General features: G+C 41.9%; 2 protein-coding genes across 19 annotated transcripts in view; one reads left to right on the top strand and one right to left on the bottom strand.

Annotated features, from left to right (window-relative positions):
- Positions 1–23,485, top strand: part of RpL35 (Ribosomal protein L35) — a 187,574-nt gene that overhangs the window by 138,621 nt on the left and 25,468 nt on the right. The window lies entirely within an intron of this gene.
- On the bottom strand, positions 1,402–21,628 carry OtopLa (Otopetrin-like a). 17 transcript variants are annotated; one of them, XM_017081477.4, is made up of 15 exons: positions 21,460–21,628; positions 20,887–21,272; positions 16,702–16,755; positions 16,267–16,461; positions 14,854–14,987; positions 14,503–14,541; positions 8,468–8,578; positions 7,112–7,296; positions 6,831–6,988; positions 6,663–6,683; positions 6,236–6,347; positions 6,003–6,163; positions 3,098–4,515; positions 2,572–2,932; positions 1,402–1,719 (listed from the first exon to the last, which is right to left on the bottom strand). In XM_017081477.4, exons 4-15 carry the CDS (start codon positions 16,414–16,416, stop codon positions 1,579–1,581), a joined length of 2,991 nt encoding a protein of 996 aa, XP_016936966.3. In that variant the 5' UTR covers positions 16,417–16,461; positions 16,702–16,755; positions 20,887–21,272; positions 21,460–21,628; the 3' UTR covers positions 1,402–1,578. The 17 variants fall into 17 exon arrangements, with proteins under 17 accessions (XP_016936966.3, XP_016936972.3, XP_016936969.3 ...); XM_017081483.4 differs by having other exon boundaries at positions 16,285–16,755; XM_017081480.4 differs by lacking the exon at positions 20,887–21,272.

Raw genomic sequence — 23,485 nt, 5'->3', positions numbered from 1 at the left:
CTTGTATAAAACGTTGAAATACTTTGAATTTGGTGGGTTAGTATACATATATTTATAGATATACGTGGCATATATATCTTTCAAAATGTTCGTTTCTTTAACATTGTTGTAAACAAATTGATGCTTGTCAATGGTTTCTCCTTTCTTTTCCTGTCGCCTCATCATCACTCACTTGACTTTCCATTTCGCTTTAGCTAAAATTTCATTCATAAATGCGGGGATTCACTTGGAAAGTTTTTCGTTTGCTTCGCAAGTTCTCTTTTTTCGAGTCTTGCTTAAGAATTTATTGGTTTATCCGATTCTTTGCTATAACATACATACATATTATTATTTTTACCGTTAATTATGTTCTTTTAACATCACTACTAATAATCAAAAAATGGACATTTATAAACTTTTATATAATGTATATTAAAAATGTTTTTTTGTGTTTTTGGCGTTTAAATGCCACAATTTTCTTTGTTTTCTCTTGTTTTTTTATATTTTTGGTTTTACTTATGGTGTTTCGGGGAATTTGTTTTTACAATTGGCCATGAAGTTGTCTTAGCGCCATTGTTTCTAAATTCTTACAAAAGTTTTGTCGACTCAGTGAGTGAATTGTGGCTGAGAATAAAAAAAAAGAGGTTAAGTGATTAAATTAAGTCGAGAACAAATTTCATGACATTAAATTATACCAGTAAATCAAATAAATTCATCACAGTTTGTTGTTGTTCGGCTGTTACTGTTGTTATTGGTTGGTGGAAAAGTCAGATCAAATTTATTGAGAAATTTCCTTCGTTTCCGGGTCTCGTTACCGTTACCGTTTCGTTTCGTTTCCGCTTCCGCTTCATATGGCCGCGTTCTTCATGGCATTGCATTTTGTGTCCCTGTTTTGTGTTTCAGTGTATTCGTGATGGTGTTGCCCGGAGACTGTGACTTTCACGGGCATTTCCCTCACTCGCAGTCGCGAAAAAATACGCGAAAGTAAACAACCTTTTTAGATTAATTTCCATCTTATTTGTAATGTGAATTTTTTAATCGATTTCGTTTTGGTTTCTGTTGCCGAAGCGGATAAAGGTTAAACTACTAAGAAATTAATATTAACTTGCATTTTTGATTCAGTAACAAGATATTGCAGCGTGTTAGAGACGAAACTAAACTAAACTAAATTAATACGTAACTCAAACAAAAACGTGTGCCTTGGTTTCGGGTAAGCTGTAACACTATGACTTAGTTCTTAAGTTCTTAAGTCCTTCTCGCGTTAACAAAGTAAAAAGGGAAAGAGGGGAAAATCAACAAGCGACTTGCAAATCGTTATCGGTTGGCAATCGTTAACCGCACAGATTGGTCCGATCGGTTCGTTCGTTTCGTTTCTCATTTCGTTTCGCTTTGGTTCTCAAAAAAAAAAATCATACTCATATCTGCGTTAATGTATATGTATATTATATGTAGTACGCATATATGTTTAATAAGTAATTAGAAACTAACTCTTCACTTGATTTCTATTTGCGTTCTGGGCTCGCTATGTTTTGGTTTGGTGCATTTTCATACTCCCACATCCTATATAGCCTATATAGACATCGGGATTCGGACATCGGCTTACTCCAGGCGTGCCTTGTAGGTGGTCTTCCAGATCTCGGCGAGTGTCACGGCGCTGTGGAACCGATGGAAGATGCACAGGGGCAGTGTGATGCGTTGGATGATCGACCAGGGCACGAAGCCGTAAAACTCCAGCTGAACCTGTGGGTATAGGTATGGTATGGTTAAAGGGGTCAACAAGACGGGGGCTTCCAGGGCTAAACATCAACGACATGCAAGGGGACATCACAGCAAGACAAAAAGCTGTTTATAACCAGAAAAACATGGTCAGTGATAAATAAACTTCTCAAGTGATTCGGCATTATCAATGACTTACAGTATAATTTAAATTTGTATAAATACATTAGGGTGTCACAAAAATATAATCGTATAAATCGACATGGTCGATGTTAGAGTGCAACAAATGTACTCGAAAATTAAAAATCACGCATACGACACGTACCCAGTTAGAATATAGTCATTTCTAACCGTGCCAACTTATGATTTCGTTTGAAACCTTGTAAGCAAGGGAAGTTGAAATTGAAATGATTGGTTTAAATCTACACCAAGTATATTAAAATACATTTATGATTAAAAGCAACAGTGCGTATGCGTGATATTATTTAAAGCCAATGCGCAGACCCAAAAACCCTTTTTTTAAATAAAGATCTTAAGGTACGCCCCAAATGCCTCAAAAAGCCCCGTATATGCGGGTGAGAGTAAGACCTTGGACCTTAAATACGTATTTAAAAATGTTTTCCGCTTTTAAAGCGACAAAAAGTATGCTATAATAATTTTAATTAAAATATTTTAAAATAGTTTAGGGACTAACATGTTTTAAAGAATTTTATTTGTTTAAGTATCTAAAAACAACAGCAAAAATATATCTCAACTTGGAGCCCCAACCCAAAAGCATGCAGAAAAACACAAAAACAAGAACAAGACCATTTGAGGAATAACGAGTAGAGAACGAGAACGTTAATCGTCTTACTTAACTCAGTCTCGCGTACGTACATATCTACTTACAGGATTGGCGAATACTTTTTGAGCTTCGAATGTGTAGATGGCGAACATGGCCACGTTGCAGATGAGGAGGAAGGTGACGATCTGGCGGCCCGGCTTGCTGCGATCGTGCTCCGGCAGGTGGACGCGGCGGCGGGACACGTCCGCGATGAAGAGCAGCTGCAGGATCACCTGGAAGACGGCCACGCCCCCGGTGGTCGTCACCAGCAGGCTGGGCTCGCTCTCCAGGACCTTCAGGCTGCCGGCGATGATGCTGAACACGGAGTAGGTGAACAGGCCGAAGGCCGAGATGCGCAGCAGTATGTCGTTCAGGTTCGACTGCTCCTCGCAGCGGAACTTCAGGTTCTTGACCCTTTTGAGAAAACGGGAAAACATGAGTATGGGTTAGATCGGATTATTGAGTATTATGGGGACTGCTCAGGGAAATGGCACAGCAAAGATATTAAGGAATTAAAATATAATAGGCTCTATTTTCCCTGTGCAGTCGGCTCCCAGGGCCATCATGCTCCGTCCAAACCTGATGAATCCAATTATTATTGCCAGAATGGCGAAGGCCATCAGAATGCAGTGGCTGGCGTCGGCGAGGTAAATGGCCAACAGCGAGAACTGCTGATGGCGCACCAAGACGAAGAAGAGTATCAGGCAGATGAGGGCCCCGACCAGCAGCAGGAGCCCGAAGAACAGGCCCTTCGACGAGCCTACGCAGTCAACGCGTCCGGATCGCGCCTGCTGCGCCATGGCCACCGCCCTCCGCGAGAGCATCACCTCCAGCCGGTGCTCCAGGTCCTCGTCGTTCATGCGCCCTGGGTAGCGGCCGATGTGCTTCCACATGACATACAACACCACCGCCCCGATCAGCGAGTACTCGATGATGAACGGATACAGGTAGGGCGCCGAGTCGTAGACAATGGTGCCCATGATGTCGATGCGTCCGCAGGCGGTGGAGTTGAGTGTGCCGATATTGGAGGACAGCGCCGCCGGGTATATGTTGTCCAGGCTCTCCAGGTTCTCGAAGCTGACCAGCCCGGTGGCCTCCTCGTGGCCTAGGTCGGTGTACGTCTGGAAGCTGTTCTCCATGGGGCCCTGGCCGAACAGGTTGTTCATTATGCTGGCCGAGCCCTCGGTGCTGCTGGCTGGGCTCAGGGTGCTGGTCAGGAAGGAATCCACAAAGGAGCCGGGACCGGAAACGGGAGTGGGCGTGGCAGCGGAACCGAACCCATCGACTGGCGCCAGGCTCGGCGGAGCGACGCTGGAGAGAACGCGCTGCAAGCCGCCAAAGGGCGAGTCGCTGCCGCTGGTCTCGAGATTCAGGGCGGCAGTGGTGCTAAATGGATTGAAGGTGGTACTCGGTGAGATGGTGGTGCTACTGGTGGTCGGCGGAATGGTGGTGCTACTGGTGGTCGGTGAGATGGTGGTGCTGCTGGTGGAGCTACTGCTGCCCGCCGCCGTGGTGGCCGCGGTGGTGGCGCTGGTGATAAACTTCTTCAACTTGCGGGCCATAGTAGTGCTGTGCCATTGGTAATTCGGAGTGGTGAACGGGGCCCTCGTGGTCGTGGTGGTGCTGCTGGTGACCACCTGGTCACCACCCATGCCCAGGCTCTTCGAAATACCGTTGACGGTATTGCGAACCAGCTTGGACAGCACGTTGTCGCCCTTGTATCCGTCCTTGGGCAGGAGGTCCTCGCCGTCGAGGACCTCGAACTCGCTGTTGGGTCCCGCGTGGGTCCTCAGCACGGTTCCGGCGTGGCGAAGGGCGTGCTGCCTTATTGAGTGGGCTATGGAGGAGGCTCCCGCCTCTGGCTCGTGCTTCTGGTGATAGATCGTGATCTCAAGCAGGGACTCCTTCACCAGGGTGCGTATCCACACGCAGATGTTGGTGGCCACTACGTGCATCAAGCCAAAGCGGGCGATCACCTTGAAGCGGTGGATGTTCAGCTAGAGATGCGGAATCCCAAATCCGGGGGAGAGTTACGGAAACACAGAGAGAGAGAGAGAGAGAATGGGGTGCGCCGGGCGCTTGAGTACGGCGGAGAGTTTCACGGCAGTCAAGTCGATTACATTGATTACTTATAGAGATTAGATTGCGGGCAAAACTCAGTTCCTGTTCGGGAACTGCAAGCCACTGGCCCTGCAGAGGGATTTTTCAAAAGACCCAATATTATGACTCTGCCTCAGCTTTGTATTTCCAATTATTTGCGTTACTGCACTTTAAACCCAAGATCAACGTTCTTAGTGAATACTTCAAAAATCGGACTTGTTATAATTTAAAAAAATAAAATCTTGAAAGACCCCTATACAGTGGCAGTGGGGCGAAACAAAAACCAAACGCACGCGGATGAGAACCCTTAAATGTATAGTAACTTGTTTAGACTTGTGGTTATCATATCGTAACATATATACACATAATAGACATAGGTGGTATAGGTATGCAGTTGGGTGATCAAAATGAGCATTTGGTTGGAGGCAGATGTACAGGTACAGGTAGAGTTAGAGGTAGTGAGTACAGTAGAATAGAGTAGAAAATGAGTTGCATATCGTACCTGAAATGGCGGCCTAGTCTGCGATCGCGCGAATGGGGCGGAGTTGTGGGATTATGTACACAAAAATGGTTCATTAAATAACTACGTAGCAAAATTTCGGAATTTGTTTTAAAGAATGAATATGCATTGGTTGATTGATGGATAGTTTGGATGAATGGATGTTTGAATGAGCTGTAGCTGGCTTATGGTGGGTGGTTTCGGTGGTCAAAATGCGTGTGGTGCTGAGGATTTGAACTCTGTGTCAGTGGGTCTGTGATTCACAGAAAAAGAACAAAATAAAGGATCAACACTAAACGCAAGGGGTCAATTTGACTTCATTATCGATCATATCATGTTTCAAAATAAGATCAGATTGACACCCCTAGCACATAATTTTAAGTAGTCTGTTGTCTGTGGCTTTTCCAATGATCGTTTGAGAGATTGAGAGAAGCAAGCGAGTGATATGGCAGATGATGTGATTAGCGATGGATGCAACAGCGAATGCAGATAAAGATGCCGGTGGATGAAAACTTAACTCAAAACTGCCAATTAGCACGCCAATTTAACACTCGTGGTGAGATTTGGATTGAGATCGATGAAGGTGAAAATAAACCGAAACCGAAACCAAAAACGAAACCGGAACCGCGACCTGACTTTAAATGCCGCGACCTAACTTTGAGATCTACGGAAACTTGGGAAACTAACCTCGCTGGGGTTCTTGAGGAGGAGCTGGGTTGGTTTCGTGTACTTATGATGGTTTTACATTTAACATACGAGTATAGAATAGCCGTAGATAATAGCAGTAGGTAGTAGTAGTAGTAGGTAGTAGTCATACGCTTACAGTGTTCTTTAGTTTTAGTTTTAGTTCATAGTTAGACACTGATTGTTGACCTTTCGACTTACCCGGGCATTCATGAATATAAAATACATCTGCATGAAGGTGAAAATCATCTGGAGCAGTGGATTTACGCCGATCAGGATATGATGGCACGGCGAATCGAAGGGAATTTCGAAGAACGATCCAAACTCTAGGCCAATATAAATCATGGCGCCAAGTCCAAAAGCTGTGCATAAGAGGGGTCGAATGGCGTCAGTTCTGGTAGGTATATACTCTGAAGTTGGGGCTCTTTACTTACCAATGGCTCCCACGCGCAGGAAAAAGCTGCCGTGCGTCAGATCACTGTGGGTAGTCTTGCGCTTACGCACATTCTTCGGGGTGACGGCCACCTCGGCGTCCACGGGTGCTTCCTATATTTGAATGGACGGAGAGATCGGGCGGTCAAGAGATAATACATGTAGGGAAAATCTCACAGCCCTCGGAAAAAACTAATTGATGCGACCTTAGGTCTTGGCCCCTAATTAGCAAGGCTTGACAGGGTGAATTGCTTAATTGGCAAGTAGGTCATGGAAAATGCCAGGTGAGGGTTAGATGCCAATATAGATATTGACATTAAGACCTGCTTTATGATAAGGGAGTGGGTATATTAAAAATACAATGTTGTACATAGTTGTACATAGCGAACAGGGATCTTAGAAATAGTTTAAGTAACGTTCATAGCAAACCAGAAACTTGGCCATCGTATGCTTATAGTATAGGGGAAACAGAACATATTCCCAATTAGTTCAATATATCTTCACGAGATCGTTTTCGAGGGAAACTTTTTAGGGAATTTTGATAAAAGGAATACTGTTTTTTTGTAAATCAGTGTCAGTCAATTATATTGAACCCACCTGATATGCGGCGCCCTTGGCTGCCTTGCCAGAGTCCTTTGAGCCCTTCGCTTCCTTCGAATCGGCCGGATCGGCATTTTTGGCTTTCTTCGACTTCTTCTCCTTAGGTTGGGGTTTCGGTTTGCTGCCACCATTGCCGCCATTGCAGCAAGAGCTCTCTGTAGAAATCGGAAGGAATGATGTCGGATAATGTCTTTGGAAAGTGGAATGACTTTCAGCCTCCATGCATCAAAAAATATGGCAAACGAAGCAAACATTTTAAAAGCTGAAATACCACTCACCCTGCAGCAGGAAACAGAAGACGTAGAGGAGGAAGAGTATGCTGACGCCGTACAGATATGTGAAGAACGTCTCGTAGTACAGAACCGGCAGTCGGTGGGTGGTTACATCGCTGATTACGTATGCGATGCAGACGACGATCAGGAGGATCGCGTACACCAGACTGGTCACGATGAACAGGGATGTCCTGCGAAAGTGAGGGCACAAAGGTCAGCTCTCTGAGTGCTCAGGTTTCTTTTAACTCAATTATGTACAGAAGAGTAAACTCTTGGTGCGCGTATTTACGGGTGGCGTGGGTGTTTGTGTTATTTCGTGCGGGAACTGTGTCAAGAACTGGCCAAAAATCTGGCCCTAACTCCCGCGCGTTGACCCACTGTCCCCCTTCCAGAGTGGTCTAATTTTCCGCTTTTCCACTGTTAGTTTTAATTCTGTCTTTCTAGTTTCTAGTGTGTGTGTGCTTGTGTTCTTGCCCAGAGACAAGAGCTTATTGTGTGTTTGGGTGTGCGAACCACATCACAAGCAACTAAAACCCAAGTGCATTTACACTTGACAACTCAAGAACATAACCGCCCTGCATTAACCCCTATTTGATGTTTGATTAGCCACGAACGTGCACAGGGACTCTGATATTAATATAGTGTTCAAAAAGTGAGCAACGTCTAGCTCACTGAAATAGTTTTAACATCAGTTGTTTTATGCATCAATATATATTTAAGTTTTCAATACTTTGCGGACCCTATTTCATAAACTATTTATTTATTATTACTAATATTAAAATGTTTGACATCTCTTTATAAGAGTCTTGAAAAAAGTAGCTTTGGTAGGTCGAACTTTTATTGCATACTTTTATGGGCTCCAATTAGGTATTTAAACTTACAACAAATGTTAAGTATTTATAAATTCTAGTAAACTTTCCTATTAACCGAACATTTTCTAAGCATGCATCCCACTGTGGCTCGTACAGTATTTTCAGTATTTCGTGACCTAGTTAGTTGCTGCTTTTAATGCACACCTCTTTTTCCACCCTATTTAAGCATCCATTTGCATGTGTATGAGCCCTGAGCTGGATCAAATCCTACGTTTGCATTGTATAATGCGAGTATTTAAAAAGAATTCCCTTAATTATGCATGATATCAAAGCTGATTTTGCCTGCATTTACAATAAACCTTTAGAGGAATATGAGTGTTTTTCAATGAATTCATGTTTCAAATTCAAATATCGTTTGGAAACCCAAATAAGTAATCCTTACAGTGTGTTCACATTGAAGATGTGAGGAGTATGAAACAGGGGAATTTAGCGGACGGAGTATTTTGGACTTTGGGTAGGGGTAGGTCATGGTTTTCACATGTCACATTACCATAGTTCGATGGGTCCCGTTATCGGATTGGTTTCATATGTGCCCTGTACCGTTATTTTCGCTGGCATAAAACTGAACTTATTTGGATTTGGCTTGAACGTGTAGCAAACCCTATAAGATTGGGTGTAAATTAAGTGTTGATATCCAATTCGTTAGACTATAAGTTATCTTTAATGGATGGTTTTACAAAGCCTGGGGCGGTTGGGGGCGGGGCTGGTGGTAAAATGCAAGCGCGCAGAACCAAAACGTAAATCTTTTGGGGGTCCTTAATAAGAGAGGGAGACGGCGCTTTACAGATGAGATTGCACTTTTGCTTATATATCCAATATACTTCTTGCTTATGTACAAAGTGTGCGGGTGCGAGCGTTTCTATCTATGTACTGTGTGTGTGCTCATGTGCTTTGGGTGAATCTGTTATACACAGGGATTCGCTAATTACTAATTGGAGAACGGCCTTGATATTAACGCTCAATGCAAGTCATTTAAAGTTGGGGTGTTTATACGTTAAGGAAGGGTGAAGATTTGTGATAATGTTTCAACAGATGCAATGTATCTTGCAGACAGCACTATTTACGCTACCCATTTAATCATTAACTTGTTTTGGATTCAAGTTGATATTAAAGTAAATACTTTAAAAATTACTCCCTTTACAGTATTTCGAGAAACTTTGAAAATGTTTTAAAGGCAAAAAGTACTTTAGGATATAAAATATTTCTTATGTTTAAATACACTGGAGATGTGTACCCAGGACTAGAGTTATTAGATTCCAAAAAGTCATTTTTTTTCATGATTTACATCCAGGTTATCAGTTCATCCCTTATCAATACATGTTCTCAGGTTGAAGATTGTCTGTTGGGACTCGTAGTCCCCCCAAAATGCGATAGAAGTATCCCCGGGCCTTCCCCCAAATTTGCGAACCTCTGCAGCGGCTGCGGCATGACATTCTTGAGCTCCATCTCCTTGTTGGCGGCGTTGTTCTTTTCGGCGCTGTCGGTGCTGCCGGCGGTATGCGAGCGGGACACCGGCAGCGTGGCCATGTTGTCCCCGCCTTCGACGTCGACGGTAGCGACCTTCACTTCACCGCCGCCCATTGTATCTGCTTCCGTTTCGGTCTCCGTTGTAATGGCTTTTTCGACGACCTCCTTTCCGATTACTCTATTGATAGGCGATAGGATCTTTTGGTCCTTCGCGGCGGATCTCTCTTTCCTCTTTCCTTAATTTCACTTCACAGTTCTGAATTATGTATCTTGACAACTCTAATGAAGCAATTTGCAGGGTTTATTTTCTATTTTGGAATGCAACAGAACAACTATTGTTTGACTTGGAGAGCATCCCTATATACAGTATCTGACTCTCTCTCTCTCTCTCTCTCTCTCTCTCTCTTTCTGTTGGGAGCCTTGTGGAACGCATTTGAAATGCATTTGACAAATGGGCAAATGAGGCGTGGTTATAATTTTTGAAACGGACTGCATCCCGGATGGGAGCGACCCAGTGACCTCTCTCTCCGGCGGATTTGGAGGGTTGAAAGCCCTATTTGGCATTCCGTATTTCGGAGGGGAAAGTGTATCCCGTGGAGCCCACAGACTCTGGGTGTGCTGGTGTGTATGCATTGGAAGCGGGCCTATGTGGAATATACTATCCCTCTACATTGGGAGTCCTCAGGTTCTTAAGAGGCTATCGAGCTGTTTCTTTTCCCAATATCTCCCCATCTCTCTCAGTCTCCCATTGCTGTGTGTATAATAAGCTGCTTAACTTGTGTGTATTGCCCGGTGCCATTAAAGTTATTTTTTTCAGGCCTGGTCAAATCTATTAACTGTAGTTAGCGGAAAATCACTAGCATTATGAAATAAACGCCACTGCAAATTGCTTCATTGAACCCAAAAAATTTCTTGGTTAAAAACTAGAGTGCCTTCGTTGATTTCACAGATAGTTTCACAGTTTCGAATTTATCTTTTCAGAACACTAAGAGAATCACTTTTCGAGTTGAAACTTAAAAAAAATGCTATGGTAGTCACAGTTTCAGTATGGAGTTTAGAAATTTTGTTGAAAACTTCCAACTGAGTGGAGGACTTTTGCTTTTGGAGGACTTTGGAGGCTACCTGGCGAACGATTCGCTCGACACGTCCAAGACCCTTTACTATCCAACTACAACTGAATCGGGCCCTGGCAGGATAAATCCAGCATCCTTTTCAGCCAGCAGCCGCCCTCAATCTGCGCCGAATCTCTCACGCTCTCTCCTCCTTCTCGCCTATTCCCGTCTCTTTCGCCTGTAGTCCCTCATCTCTCTCACACTAACTCGCAGGATGCTCTCGGCATGCAGGGGGAAAATTTGCTTGGGTATGCCAGAAAGTAGGACACATTTCGGTGCGCGATTTGATGTGCGATTTTTTCTCTTGTTGCTCTTAGCTCTGCTGGGTTATATTCAAATTGTGAGTCTTGTCGGGGTACTGGCTCTGAAAAGGCCTGTCATTCATGTAGCATCAACTGGCTCTGCTTCCGCCGCGCTTGAAATGTTAACTAACGTTGTAGTTATTCTTAATTGCGCTCCAAAATAGCTAAACAGTTCTTTGTTCCAATTAAATTTTAATGTTGATCCCCTGATTCAATAATATTGTTGTGGTTTCTTATACATAGCAATCTATACAGCCTTCTTTTAATTTTGCTATGTTTTCCCCGTCAAATTCCGGACTACAGAGCTGTCCAAAAACGTATCTTTTAATTGAGTTTTCCATCAGGCCACGGAGATTCTTTGTGTTAGCCGCACATTCGATGTAAATGGGTCACTTACGGAGAACCCAGGAGTTAAAAGGGGGGATGCCAAATGCCAATCAGCGGGTATGCCAATATGCAGAGTCCATCAGCAAAAGGTGGGTGGTTTCGAGCCAAAGGAGGCGGTCAGATGGAATCAAAAATGGGGAATTGAAGAACAGAATCCAACAGAACCGTCAGTCATCAAGAAGCAACAGCACCAAACTCAATTACCCACGATGCTCGGCCAGCCTCTACTAATTTTACTACTATCGTGTGATGTCTTTGTTGTTCGATTGTGTGGCTGCGACGTGTTACAGCCACCTAACGTCACAACCACCCCGCGAACCGGCACAGTGGGCTGTATCTTTTGGACACTGAATAAAATGCATACTTCACTATTGTGTGTCTTGTAGTACACCTACTTTTCGACAGATACCCCATTCCTTAAAAGTCATTAAAATCATTCTTTAATCCATGTCGTACGTTCATCAGCTCTTCTATTCAGTTCATCAGAGCCTTTTTGAGACGCAATTTCTATTAATCCCACTCGAGGGCCCATTGTGCGCTGTAGCAGAGCTTTACGGTAAAAGCCGACGCCGTCGTCATGCTGTCTGGTTCGTTCTGTTTCGGCGTTCGAAGTTCGGCTTCGCTCTCGTCCTTGTTCGTCCTGTTTTACCGTTTATCGTAACTCCAGCGCTTGCTGCCTTTTGTGCTGCCGTTCGCAAAAACATTGCGGCATTCTGTTTTGGTTGCCCATTCGCCGACAGAGTCGCCCCATCCCTTCGAATTCCCAACTGCCGAATCCCGAGCCATTGAACGTCGAGCGCAGAGTGCGACAAGGGGTTGCAGTCAACCAGAAGAGTGGCGGTATTAAAAAATGTGAGCACACAGTCAGAGAAAAGAATTGTTCCATAACAATCTTATCTTCAATGTTTGCAACTCTGCGAAGATCAGTGGACAGTATTTTTAACTAAACTAACTTCTTATTTGATTGGAAGAATGATAGAATATCGTTTCAGAGTCTTTTCACTTGAATAAGATAACAATTTTTGAAATTTTTGCTAAACGTATCTATTGCATCTATTTTCCTTTCAGTGTAAACGGAATTAAAGGATTTGCGACGCAGCTCGCCAACTGCGTCGTAGTTGCATAGAAAGGCATAAAAGCTGGAAAGTTGCGGACAGACGGGCAGCAGAGGGTTAAAGGAGGAAGGTGAAAGGGCGCAAGAAAACCGGGGGTTATTGAATCGCTGGCAGCCGCACCCTGGTCACAGCCAGATGAAGACGTGTGACCCAAATGCCACTCACTAACTCCGGGAGTAGAAAAATGCGATAATAAGGCCTTGGAATTCAGGCTGCCTAATGTTGAATCAAGTTTAAATTGATGAGACTCCCTAAACAGTGGTCTGACTATAAGTCCCATAGTAAAATTTACATAATGTTGATGAAGAAAAAGTGGAAATAATATGGTTTTGATTTTTACCAATAATATGTAATAATATATAATTATGCCAACTTAAATAAATCCCTGACTTGTTGTTCCTTTTAATTGAAATCAATCCCCGAGCGAGTCCATAATTATTGTGGCCTGTACCACACAGCCCTCGGAAATCAAAGAAGGGTTGCACTGGCCTTGTTTCCGCTCGCCTAATTATACATTTAGCCACCCCTCACAACAGATGAGGTCTTTGTGCGGAGTTTAAATTATTATTTTTAAAACAAAGTATCGGGGGTGAACGGAGATCCTTCAGCCTACCACAAAAAACCTCGTGCCTAATCGGGTGTCAATGTTTTTGCCAGGGACAGCGCCACAAATAGATGATGGGCATTTTTTACAAATGGATTGAGAGCCAAGTATAAAAAACTTTAGAAGTAGGAAAACTTTGGCATGATGCACCGCGGAAAATCACCCCCACCAAATTTTGGCTGGAACTGAAGCGTATATAAATAGGATTCTGTGATATAGGTATAGAAGCTCGCCTTCAACAACAAGTGTCGCCAGTTTTGTTCTCTGTGAAGTTCGAGGAAGTCGAGAACCATGTCCTCAAGTGAGGTTGACAACTCTGGCCAAATGCCAAGCATCGATAGTTTCGCCGTCTGCTCAACTCAACGCCGCTCTCCTTTGCGCCCATTGGGCCACCGCCATCCCATTGTTAACAAATTGCACAAACTCACGAATGTAAGTCATTCGTACAATGACACTTTGGGTCCCGAGACAAAGACATACATAGCTCTATGGGTTTCCCGTGTAAGGGTCTTCCAGGTGATGGGATCGGAGATGCGAATGAGATGTTGATTTGTTGAACTATTTTTAGAGTGATTTAATAAACATCGAAATACCACTATACTATAATATCCTTTTGATCGCACTCACTTTTGTTTTGAATGTACGATCATATATTCTGCGAATATCTAATTGATATATTTTCTATATGTGTATGTGATACAAGACGCTAACAGATCTCGTTGGCATGCATCGCTGACAGTTCATGCCGCAGCCAGCCGAGTGGAATGCTTTGTCGGTTTGTCAAGTTGCATAATTTGTTTGCAACTTCAAACCCCCCAGCACCACCCACTGGCAGCATTGTGTAAGCGATTTTGGAGAGGAGCAAAAGAAAAATACTCCTATAAAAAACCCTGCCACACCATCGGAAATGTAAGGCAATGTGCCTGGCGTCCAGTTCATTGACATTATAATCCACTGGATGCCAACAAATAGTGCAAATAGTACAACAAATACAAAAGCCATACAGATACAAAGAAAAGGCTGAATGAAATTCGGGCTAAGATGGCTCTTTGGCTCTTGTGTGTATGCGACTCCCAAAGCGGATATGTGTACTACTTAATTTGGGATTTTTCACTCAGCGAAAAAGTCTTGGAATTCCTAGAAACCTGAAACCATATATCATGTTTTCTACATTTATTCTAATTTATAAAATGACACTTCCTTGCTATACTCCAAAAAATATTAATGATTTCAAATGAATGACGAAAATCGTATTTATCAGAAAGCCAAAGAGATCTAAAGCTTCTGTACATTTTTATCCCTAGGATACAAAATAATATACCATAATATATAGTTAGAGTAATTCTGGTTACTACAGCTGTAGGAAGCCATGTCAAAATGCAGGAGATAGAAAAGATCAACTACGTTCCAGAGAGAACTAACTAACATTCCTAGGTTAGTAGGAAAAGGACTTGGGTTCTACTTTAATATATATGTGTAAGAATTTTAAGACTAATTATAGTATCGGTTTTTGAAAAATGAGTTATAGCAAATCTGACCTTTGCTGTGGGCGCGTCAGAACCGCTGGATGTTTGCCGCTGTAACGGGTTCTAACTGATTAAATTGTACACGAATCACGGATTTCGGGGCTTTACGGTTCTACTGCAGATCTAATAAAAATGTCTCACAGGTTAAAAAGAAGGAAAAGAATGAGGAAATCGAGATCTCGCTGGCACTTTGTTAGCCGTTTGAAATGTGAAACGGAAGCATAGTAACGCAGGAAAAGAATGGTGAGACACGAAACACAAAAACAAATTCAGTGGAGACACATAGAGTGGTGCTGGCTTAAAAATGGCGTTTGGTACTTTTGCGGTTCGGGACAGTGTAGTGTTTCCATGGAACACACTTACTTGGCATTTTTCGGTCGTCGGGCGTCGATCGGAAAGTCGTCGTCAAAATCCAAGTTAAAGTCTTCGCCGAGATCGTGAGGCACTAGTGGGGTGCGTTGGTGTGCAGGGCTTGTGTGATATCCATCGCCCTGCAGCTGTTGGTGGATCGATAACACATTGGGGTTAGTTCTCGGTGCCAACTGGGTCTCGAGCTTACGACAATAAATTGGAATTTCATATTTATAATACAAAATGTACAAGGAATATACCATGCGCGGATCCACGGGGGGGATATAGGGGATAGATCCCCGCCACTCGGGTTAAAAGTATATGTACTATGTATTTTATTCCAAACTTTTGATTTCTACTCAACATATTTTTTGCATATCCCCCCACAACCAAATTCTGGATCCGCCACTGGTATATACAGAAAGTTATTTAAAGAGATTGCCACAGAAATTTCAAAGTGTTAGCGTTCTGAAAATTATGTTATTTAATTAGCTCGGAAGTCAAGAGTTGGTAGACAAGTTGGTCTACCAATCCTAAGTCCATTTAATTCAGTAATGGTTAGTAACAATGTGGATTATTTATATTTCTTTTAGTTAAAATAATTTCTGTGGCGTAATCTTAGAGAAAAATAATATATTTCTTGCTCCATTCACATGCGTTTCGAAAATAAGACGGTAATAAATATTTGTATCCGTTTAGATAAAATCAATTCCAATTTATTGCAAATTAAATGAATCATAATTGCTTTTGCTCTTTTCGTTATCATTTTCGATTCGAGGAACATAAAGAAGGGCGAATCGGTTACTCGTGCAAGGATTTGGTTGGTTTAAACATTTGGATCCGTTTCGAATTCATGGCTAAGGAGAAAAATCTTTAAAAATAAATTATTTATTTGTCACACACACCAACACACACACTGCTTAATGAAGTTAAGGTTGTTATATTCATATGCAATATACAAGCTATGTACATTAACTTCTTTAACAAAAGTTCATGTGATTTTATGGATAAAATTGTAATAATGATATAATGTTCAATGTTCGTCGTCGATGAGAAAAATATCGGTGTTGAAAATAGAAAATGTATTTCCTGTTTACCTAAAAAAATATCCAAAATGGATAACTGAATACGAATAAAAAAGCAAATTTTGTATTCAATCTATTAAAAAACAAATAAACTAGTAAAGACAATGAAATATTTTTGGGAGCTTTTGTTATCAGTTCTATACAGTATGGAATTGGAATATGGAATATGGAATTTGGTTGATTTAAAATCACTGATAGTATTATGTTGTAAAATAGTGAGTTTATTGAGAGTGGCTTGTGTGTACTGTGTGTTTCGACTAGACATGGTTAGATGGTGTTAGATATTGCATATGAGTTGGAAAGGGGAAATCCTTGTAGCGAGTACATCGAAGGCCCCTACCTTGACCACAGTGCCGACCTGGTTGGATTCGGATGCCGATTGGCGGTTGTCGAGCAGAGTGGCCCGCTCCATGTTCTCCAGTTGAGGTGTCTCCCGTGGCTGGTCCAGTAATCTTTCGCGCATCTCATGAATGTAGGGACACCGCTGCATTCCTCTCTGCTCTCTCGCTCCCGACCCTCCTCTGCTCTCCCCTATCTATCAGATAAATATGTATTTGCTTAGATCGACTAACTGAGTGCAGATACTATCTACGAGAGTTCGAAATGCAACACTTCAAGCGCTTTACGATATAGTCCTATATAATCGAATTTATTGCTTTGCCATTCATATATATCCGGCCGTAAAAGCAGGGGTGTATGTATTTTTTGTAAGCTAGTGTAAAGTTCTTAGGGAGGTAATCGCTATGGCTTGCTCAACGAGATAAATCAGTCATACGGTTTGCAGCAGCAGTTGAAGGTTTAAGACTTTTGGTTGCGCAATTTGGTCGGTCTGGAATGAGAAAAGTTATTCATCTTAGTATTTTTGATAATTTTTTTAATGCGAGAGGGGACAGTTTAATCATCATCATAACCAAATAAAAGCATTTCGCTTCCGCTGTTTTTTGCCCTATTTATATTTAAGAAAATCTATGAGTTTATATCGAAAGTTTATAAGGCCATACGACCCCAGATTTGGATTTTTAACACGCACGAAAAGCGAGACTGGCGAAAAGAAAATAAACAATTTGAAATAATATTCTACAGCATGCGATTGCCACCCACTCATTCCCCTTTTTTGGCTATACGGGTATGTAGTGATGTGAAATTTTGGCTGGTGTAACTACAAAAGTAGAACAAAATTCCTTAACGCAAAGTAAAGTACATATAAATATGTTGAGCACAGCTGTTGCTATCTTCTACTACATAGTAATAATCACTTAAATAATTTAATCAATAATTTTTTTCAAATCCATAGAATGTATTTGATTTTTTTAAAACATTACGAGCAGCACTATTTCAGAATTCTGGCAGGCAGCCAAATGAAAAGTGTGGCAAATAGTCGGAGCGAACTATGCAGCGGCTTTTGTTCGTGACTCTGAATTTTTATCTGAATCTAGATGTGGATCCATAATATTAATTTTGTATTTAGTTCTCTCGAACAGCTACCCTCATCAATCTGGCAAGATATGTTTGGCACATATCCATCAGTATCAGCATCAGCATCGTGGATTTGATCGGATTAGATGTCCGCGATGGAGAGTCATAAAAATTGTGCCAGATTTCCTCTTAGAGCTTCCACTTGTTGCTCTCGCCTTCGAAGGAGGGCATACGTTTTATTTTAATTCCAAGTCAGCCAGCCCTTGGGGAGCATTACGTTTTTATGGATATGATTGAAAATATGATTGCAAATATTTGGCCGGAATTTGGAATGGATTTCACAAACTGGCATTATTAAGTAAACAAATATTCAATGAAAATCGACTTGCATTATTAGATATAAGAGATGAATATGAACACATTTTGTTTTTCAGTTCAAACTTGTACAAAATTAAAGTAAATAAAGTACTACACTACTATAAGTAAGAGAAATTTTTGATTTTGAATAATTTCGAGCCAAATAAACATATGTTGATGATAAAGGCATCAAAAATTATAAAAAACTCGAAGGGCCACCATGAAAAACTACTAGGGCTTCCTACCGTTGCCATCCAACTGTCATTTGGTGGAGATCAAGATAATCTTCATCTGAAGAATCACCATTACCTTTTCCTGGCAAAAAAATCCAGTGAGGGAGAGCGTAAGCAAAGGCGGCGGTCGCAAAAAGCATTCTAGTCAGCACTTTGTAGTTTGTTTTTTTTCTGCCGGTCCGTAGTTTTTTCATGCTTTTCCATGGCCATTTGCAAGCTAGAATTGTCGCATGTTCGCTTTCGGCTCGCAGCGAACATCAAGCAGCCACCAACACAGTCTCGCGAATTGAAATCTTGGCTAATACCATTAACATTTGATGGCTAACACTCGCGAAAAACTGAGAAACTGGTGCAAAAACTAACCCAGTGCTGTTAATTGCGAGCTCTCTTATTTTGGCTCTGCCCAACATTATTGCCAACAATCGAATCGAATCGCTAACTTGACCCGATTAGCAGCGAATCGATATCGGTGGGTGTTTCAATTTAAACTCGTTTTCTACACATTGTATTATATTGAATTATACTAAAAGTTTATGTATTACTGAAACTTGTAACTGAAGACGCCAAACCCAAATCACTTTCGTGCCTCTTCTTTGGGTTTCTTCTCCTGCCAATCAAGCGGTTAACAAGGTTTTCCCTTTTTAAGATCCAAGAGGTCTTGCAGCCATCGAACGGGAAATACGAGTGAGCCAAACTGTCTAGTTTTCGTTGTAAACAAACTGTGCCACTGGAATTGGATTGGGAGATCATTGTAGCGAGTTTATGAAAGTGTCCGATGACAGATTGCACACAAATGACAGCTTGCACCACCCTGCTCCACCCTGCACCATCCCATTCGCGGCCTCACCCACCCACACAGAAGCTCGGTGGATCGGCGCCAGGGGAAAACAAAAAGAAACTGCGGAGAGGAAAAGTTGATCTATGCAGATCTGTGGATGTTCAAGAGACGGCGCCCACATGGAGGACCGGATATGCAATTGTATACCGAAAAGAAAGAAATAAAGAATCGGAATCGAAATGGAAATGGAAATGGAAAGGGAAATGGAATGAAAATGGGCATGAAAATGGCTATGGAAATAAGCATTAGAACTGTCAGCAGATGGATGCAATACGTGAAAATAGGGTGACCTTATAAACAAAACCCGTCTGCAGTCGCCAGTCAGCCACGGCACTCAGAAAAATACTCGTGCCAAGAACTACGAATGAATTATATAATTTTAGGCCTGGATATTCTGCCTGATCCAGTTTCAACAATAAGACAAAGTATTTTAGTTCATTTTATCTTTTTAGAAAGTGTTCCTTTATGCGAAATAAAGATGCTAACGAAATAGAGTTAAAAACGTTTAAATACATAGCGAGTAGTTATGCATATTTCTGAAAGCGGGATTTCATTTATTTTTTGTATCTGCTTGTTCCCAGTGGGTTGGTTTCCGGCTGGGTGGATAAATGGGAGGGTGGTGCGTGGCCCTGCTCTTTCGTCACTGATTCGCCCACGCCCCAGTCCGTCAGTTGTCCATCCCCCGAGGTCATCGGCTCATTAGTTAATATATATGCTGACGCACGGTACGCGACCGTATGCAGAATATGCACTCCGTTTTGCTTTTTGTTTTGTTCCTGCTCACCGTGTTTCAAGTCGTCCACTAGCCACCAAAGCCGAGCAACCCACCACCCATCGTCGTCGAGGTGGCACCACCCACTCGCAGAACCACCCACCCACCAACTGGCCAACTAACCACCGTTAGAAATCGCGTGTCGCGGTTTCAACCCTCGTAAGTGCTTTTCCATGCTGCCGAACAGTACCGCCGATTTTGAATCGATGAGAATCGATGGCCAACAGTCTGGGCTGATCTTTATATTTGATCATACTAGTAGAAAGACGCAATTTTGTTTCAAATTTATTCTGAAACATAGTAAATTATGCCGACAATGATTCACATCTGAGCTTAGCACTTTCACTCGCTCACAGTGATTCACACGATCAAATCGATTTAATAAAATTAAGGATTCATGAGTAGTAGCTTGAATTCCACCAACAATTACTCGATTCAATACAAAAACTTTTAAATTATTTAAGAACTAAAATATTGGTTATATGATAAATTTTTTTTTCTATGGATGGTGGAATTATATTTTAAATAAAATGCAACGTTATAATGAGCTGCTGAATTGAATAATGCACTGATCTTTTATAAAAATTGAACTGGATTGGACTAACAAAATGTATTGGATTAGCACAAAGTCGAATCTGGATCTACCAATTTAAGTAACGTAAGAAATTAAGAGACTGACATTATTCCAAAACAGTGTGATCGGCGGGGAAATTGGCACTGCCGTGACTGTAACCCCATTCTGGGGACTGACTCTGCCTCTTCTGGCAGATCAGATCCGCCCTATTAAAGCTCGTTTTATGTTTGTGCGGTTTTTTCTCTTGTCCGCGCCTCTTGTGCAATTAAGATTTTCCATTTGGCCCAGCACTTTTATGGGTTTACTTGGACGAAGGTAGCGAAAACCGAAAAAGGAAATCCCCACGACACCGAAGCTGTTTCAATGTCTTTCTAATGGAAGACCAAGAAATGTGTCTGTAACCCGAGAAGGGCAGCAGTTTGATTGCTTTCGAGTGCGGAGAGGGGATCAAAGAGCTTAGTGTTACGGCAGAACCTGTATAGTCCAAATCACATATCTACATATATATACATGTATATCATATACATATATACAGGAAGTTCTGTTTTTATTAGCTCGTTAGTTAGTAAAAAAAAAAGTTTTCATACACCCAATGAAAAATTTAAAGGGATTCATGTAGACAGCGTAAAATTTGATTTTTTGGACCGCAGTTTTTTTTGGAGATTTGAGGAATAGGAGAATAATGTAAGAAAGCAATGTACAAATTTAAGACACTTTTAGGCAAGTGGTTACTATACTGGGCCTGGATTGAGGGGGTGATCTTGACTTACTTTGGGGGATATATCCTTCCGTTCAGATCATATGCGTTTCTTTTTCTGGTCGCTTCCTCTCGTTTTATTCTCCTTGCTTTTGCGCTGTCCTGGTCTTGTTGTTTTGCTTCCGTTCGAAAGGAGGGGGAGGGCGGATGTCGTGGAGTCTGTGGCACGCGCGTTTTTCAACTACGTTTCGCATTTATTTAGTAGCTTTAAGGATGTTATTGTCCTGCGTTTTGGCCAAATACAAAGTCGGTTGACAAAGTTGGACTACACCGGAAACGGACTCGATCACACACACAGGCACTCGCACAGCTCACAAAATGGACGACGCACTCTCAAAAATGTAATTTCCTGTTTTTATTTGTTAGTTTTCCTGGCCTTTATTTTCTAGCACTGCCAAACTGCACATTTACAAAAACAAAGCAAATAGTATGTATAGATTCGAAAGCAAGCGATGGCAAGAGCAACAATAACAAGAACAATAGCAATACCCGATGCAACGATTACTAGTTAATGTTAATGTCATTAAAAAGTACTAACTCGTTTTTGTTTGGGGTTCTTGCCTTAACTGCCGAGTGTTGCTATTACCTCTTGTCTGCCTGGTGTTCTTTTGGCTACTGGACTATTTATTTGTTATTTTCCATTATTTTCGGCACCGGTAGTGTTCGTAGCAAAGGGAGACAGCAACAACGTGAGTGTCAGTAAAAAGTAAAAGAGGGAGACAAAACACGTCTTCCAGCACTCGCAGTCCGCTTTGAAATGAAATTCCGAACTTGCAACGCAAAGCAACGGCAGAATCAAAGCAACGGCACACCGAGGGCAGCGACGTCGGCAGAGGCAGAGGCAGCAGCTTTTACGATATTCACGGTGCTCGCCGTCTGTTGCTTCCGTCCTAATACCGTTTGTTGTTGCTTTTTGCTTTGCATTCGCAGTTGTTGCTTAAGTTGTGCACTGAACAAAATTCTTAAACTATTATGCGTCCCCAAAGGTGAACCCATAAAACATTACAATAAATATACTTTAGAAATGTACATTACTTTAAAAGAACTGACAAATTGTGTATTTCTATTATCACACAATTCGTTAAGTTTATAAAGTCATTAATAAAAAGCGGTTTCTCTAAGTTTCTTAATTTGAAATTTCATTTTATTTTGTAATGCTCTGGTCCATATCTATAACTACATACACATACATATGCACGGGTAAAATTATGTCAGTGTACTTCTGCCGTTTTTTGTTTTGTGGCTAAAGTAGGGAAATTCATGAAAATGCCTATGCGACAGATTGAATAATTAAATCAAACACGAAAGAAGTGGCGATAAATCATCGAATACACTGAAAAATGTTCAAAAATTTAATTTCTATACCCATGTTCTGTTACCCTAAGATTCTTTTTGTACATACTTTAAGGCCTCCTATGTATATACTTTTAGTTGGCTTTGAAAACCTAAGAGTAATTTAGAGGATTTAAAAAGGCCCTTACGAAAACCAAAGTGAATTGAAATTAATTGTCAGTGAAGTTAATATTTCCATCGTCGGCTCATGTTTCCTCAAGCAATTAGAGAATTAGGAAAACTTGCATTCTATTTTATGAACAGGGACCGTCTATCCCTTATTCTTTAACAGAAAACTTCACCGGGTGTCCTCTTCTGTCCAGCGGCGTAATCAGATTATCGCCATCGGAACTGACTCCCCGAAAAGGGGACTCTCCTGGGGTTTGCCACAACATCTATGCACCAAAAGACGCTAATGGGCCAAAAAGGTGTGACACGGGACGAAGTAGAGCCAGCAATCGTGATATCAAAGATGCACACAAGTTTATAGGGTGTGGGCCTGTACGTTTTGGGTGGCAAAGTGCGAAAATGGGGCGGCAGTGGGTGAGTCCTTCTTTGCCCAGGAGCAGCGCATGCGTTGAGTCCTGCCAAAGGACATTCACCTCTGGTCGGTCCTCAATTTGCCGCCAAACAGGGTGCATTTATATGTAAGCCGCTCGCATTGTATCTGATTTCAGGCGCACCCACAAAAATACAAGCCATGCACACCCCACAAAATAGAATAAACAATACCCCCCCCTGAATGCTAAGTTAATTGAATTAGTTCCAAGACTTAAAAAAGCTTTGGAGTTTGGTAACGAAACTTCCTTTTGATGATCACTCAAGGGCGGTTTTCAATACTTCGGTAAAATATTCTAACTAAAAGTTAAAATTCTTTTCAGCGATCTAACACTTTTATATAGTTCAGTCGGTACTTTAACTTTACGCCTTTATGTATTAAAAATCTTCTTATTTTGTGTGTAATCATGTACTTGAGCGCTAACCTAGTTTTCGGTCAGCTTGGTTGGCCAGGGCGTGGTTCCAATCCCGGGTAACCAGTTGGTAGGTGTATATACCCATGAATATAGTACATGGCATCCACAGATTGCAGTGCAAATCAGGGGAAACAGCATCCACAAAGGGTCTGAAAGAGAGAGGGAGCTTGAGAAACGTTGGGGAAGTTCTTAGGCCATCTCGCTCTGAAAGATGCAAAATCGGGGGTGTTGGGGTGTAGCACGAACTCATAGATACATGCCCGCGGTTCGAGATACAATTGCGAGTAATACTGCTACAGCTTCAGC

This window comes from Drosophila suzukii, chromosome X, assembly GCF_043229965.1.
Source record: "Drosophila suzukii chromosome X, CBGP_Dsuzu_IsoJpt1.0, whole genome shotgun sequence".
Taxonomy (NCBI): Eukaryota; Metazoa; Arthropoda; class Insecta; order Diptera; family Drosophilidae; genus Drosophila; species Drosophila suzukii.
This window is presented reverse-complemented; position numbering and strand designations above follow the sequence as displayed.

Bases quoted from the DNA above. Each gene is read 5' to 3' on its own strand.
- OtopLa (XM_017081478.4), bottom strand. From the start codon at position 16,416: ATGCAGCGGTGTCCCTACATTCATGAGATGCGCGAAAGATTACTGGAC. The intron at 14,988-16,266 runs GTAGGGGCCTTC...ATCCACCAACAG, and splicing joins AGGTCGGCACTGTGGTCAAG to CTGCAGGGCGATGGATATCA. The intron at 1,720-2,571 runs GTACGTACGCGA...CTATACCCACAG, and splicing joins CCAATCCTGTAAGTAGATAT to GTTCAGCTGGAGTTTTACGG.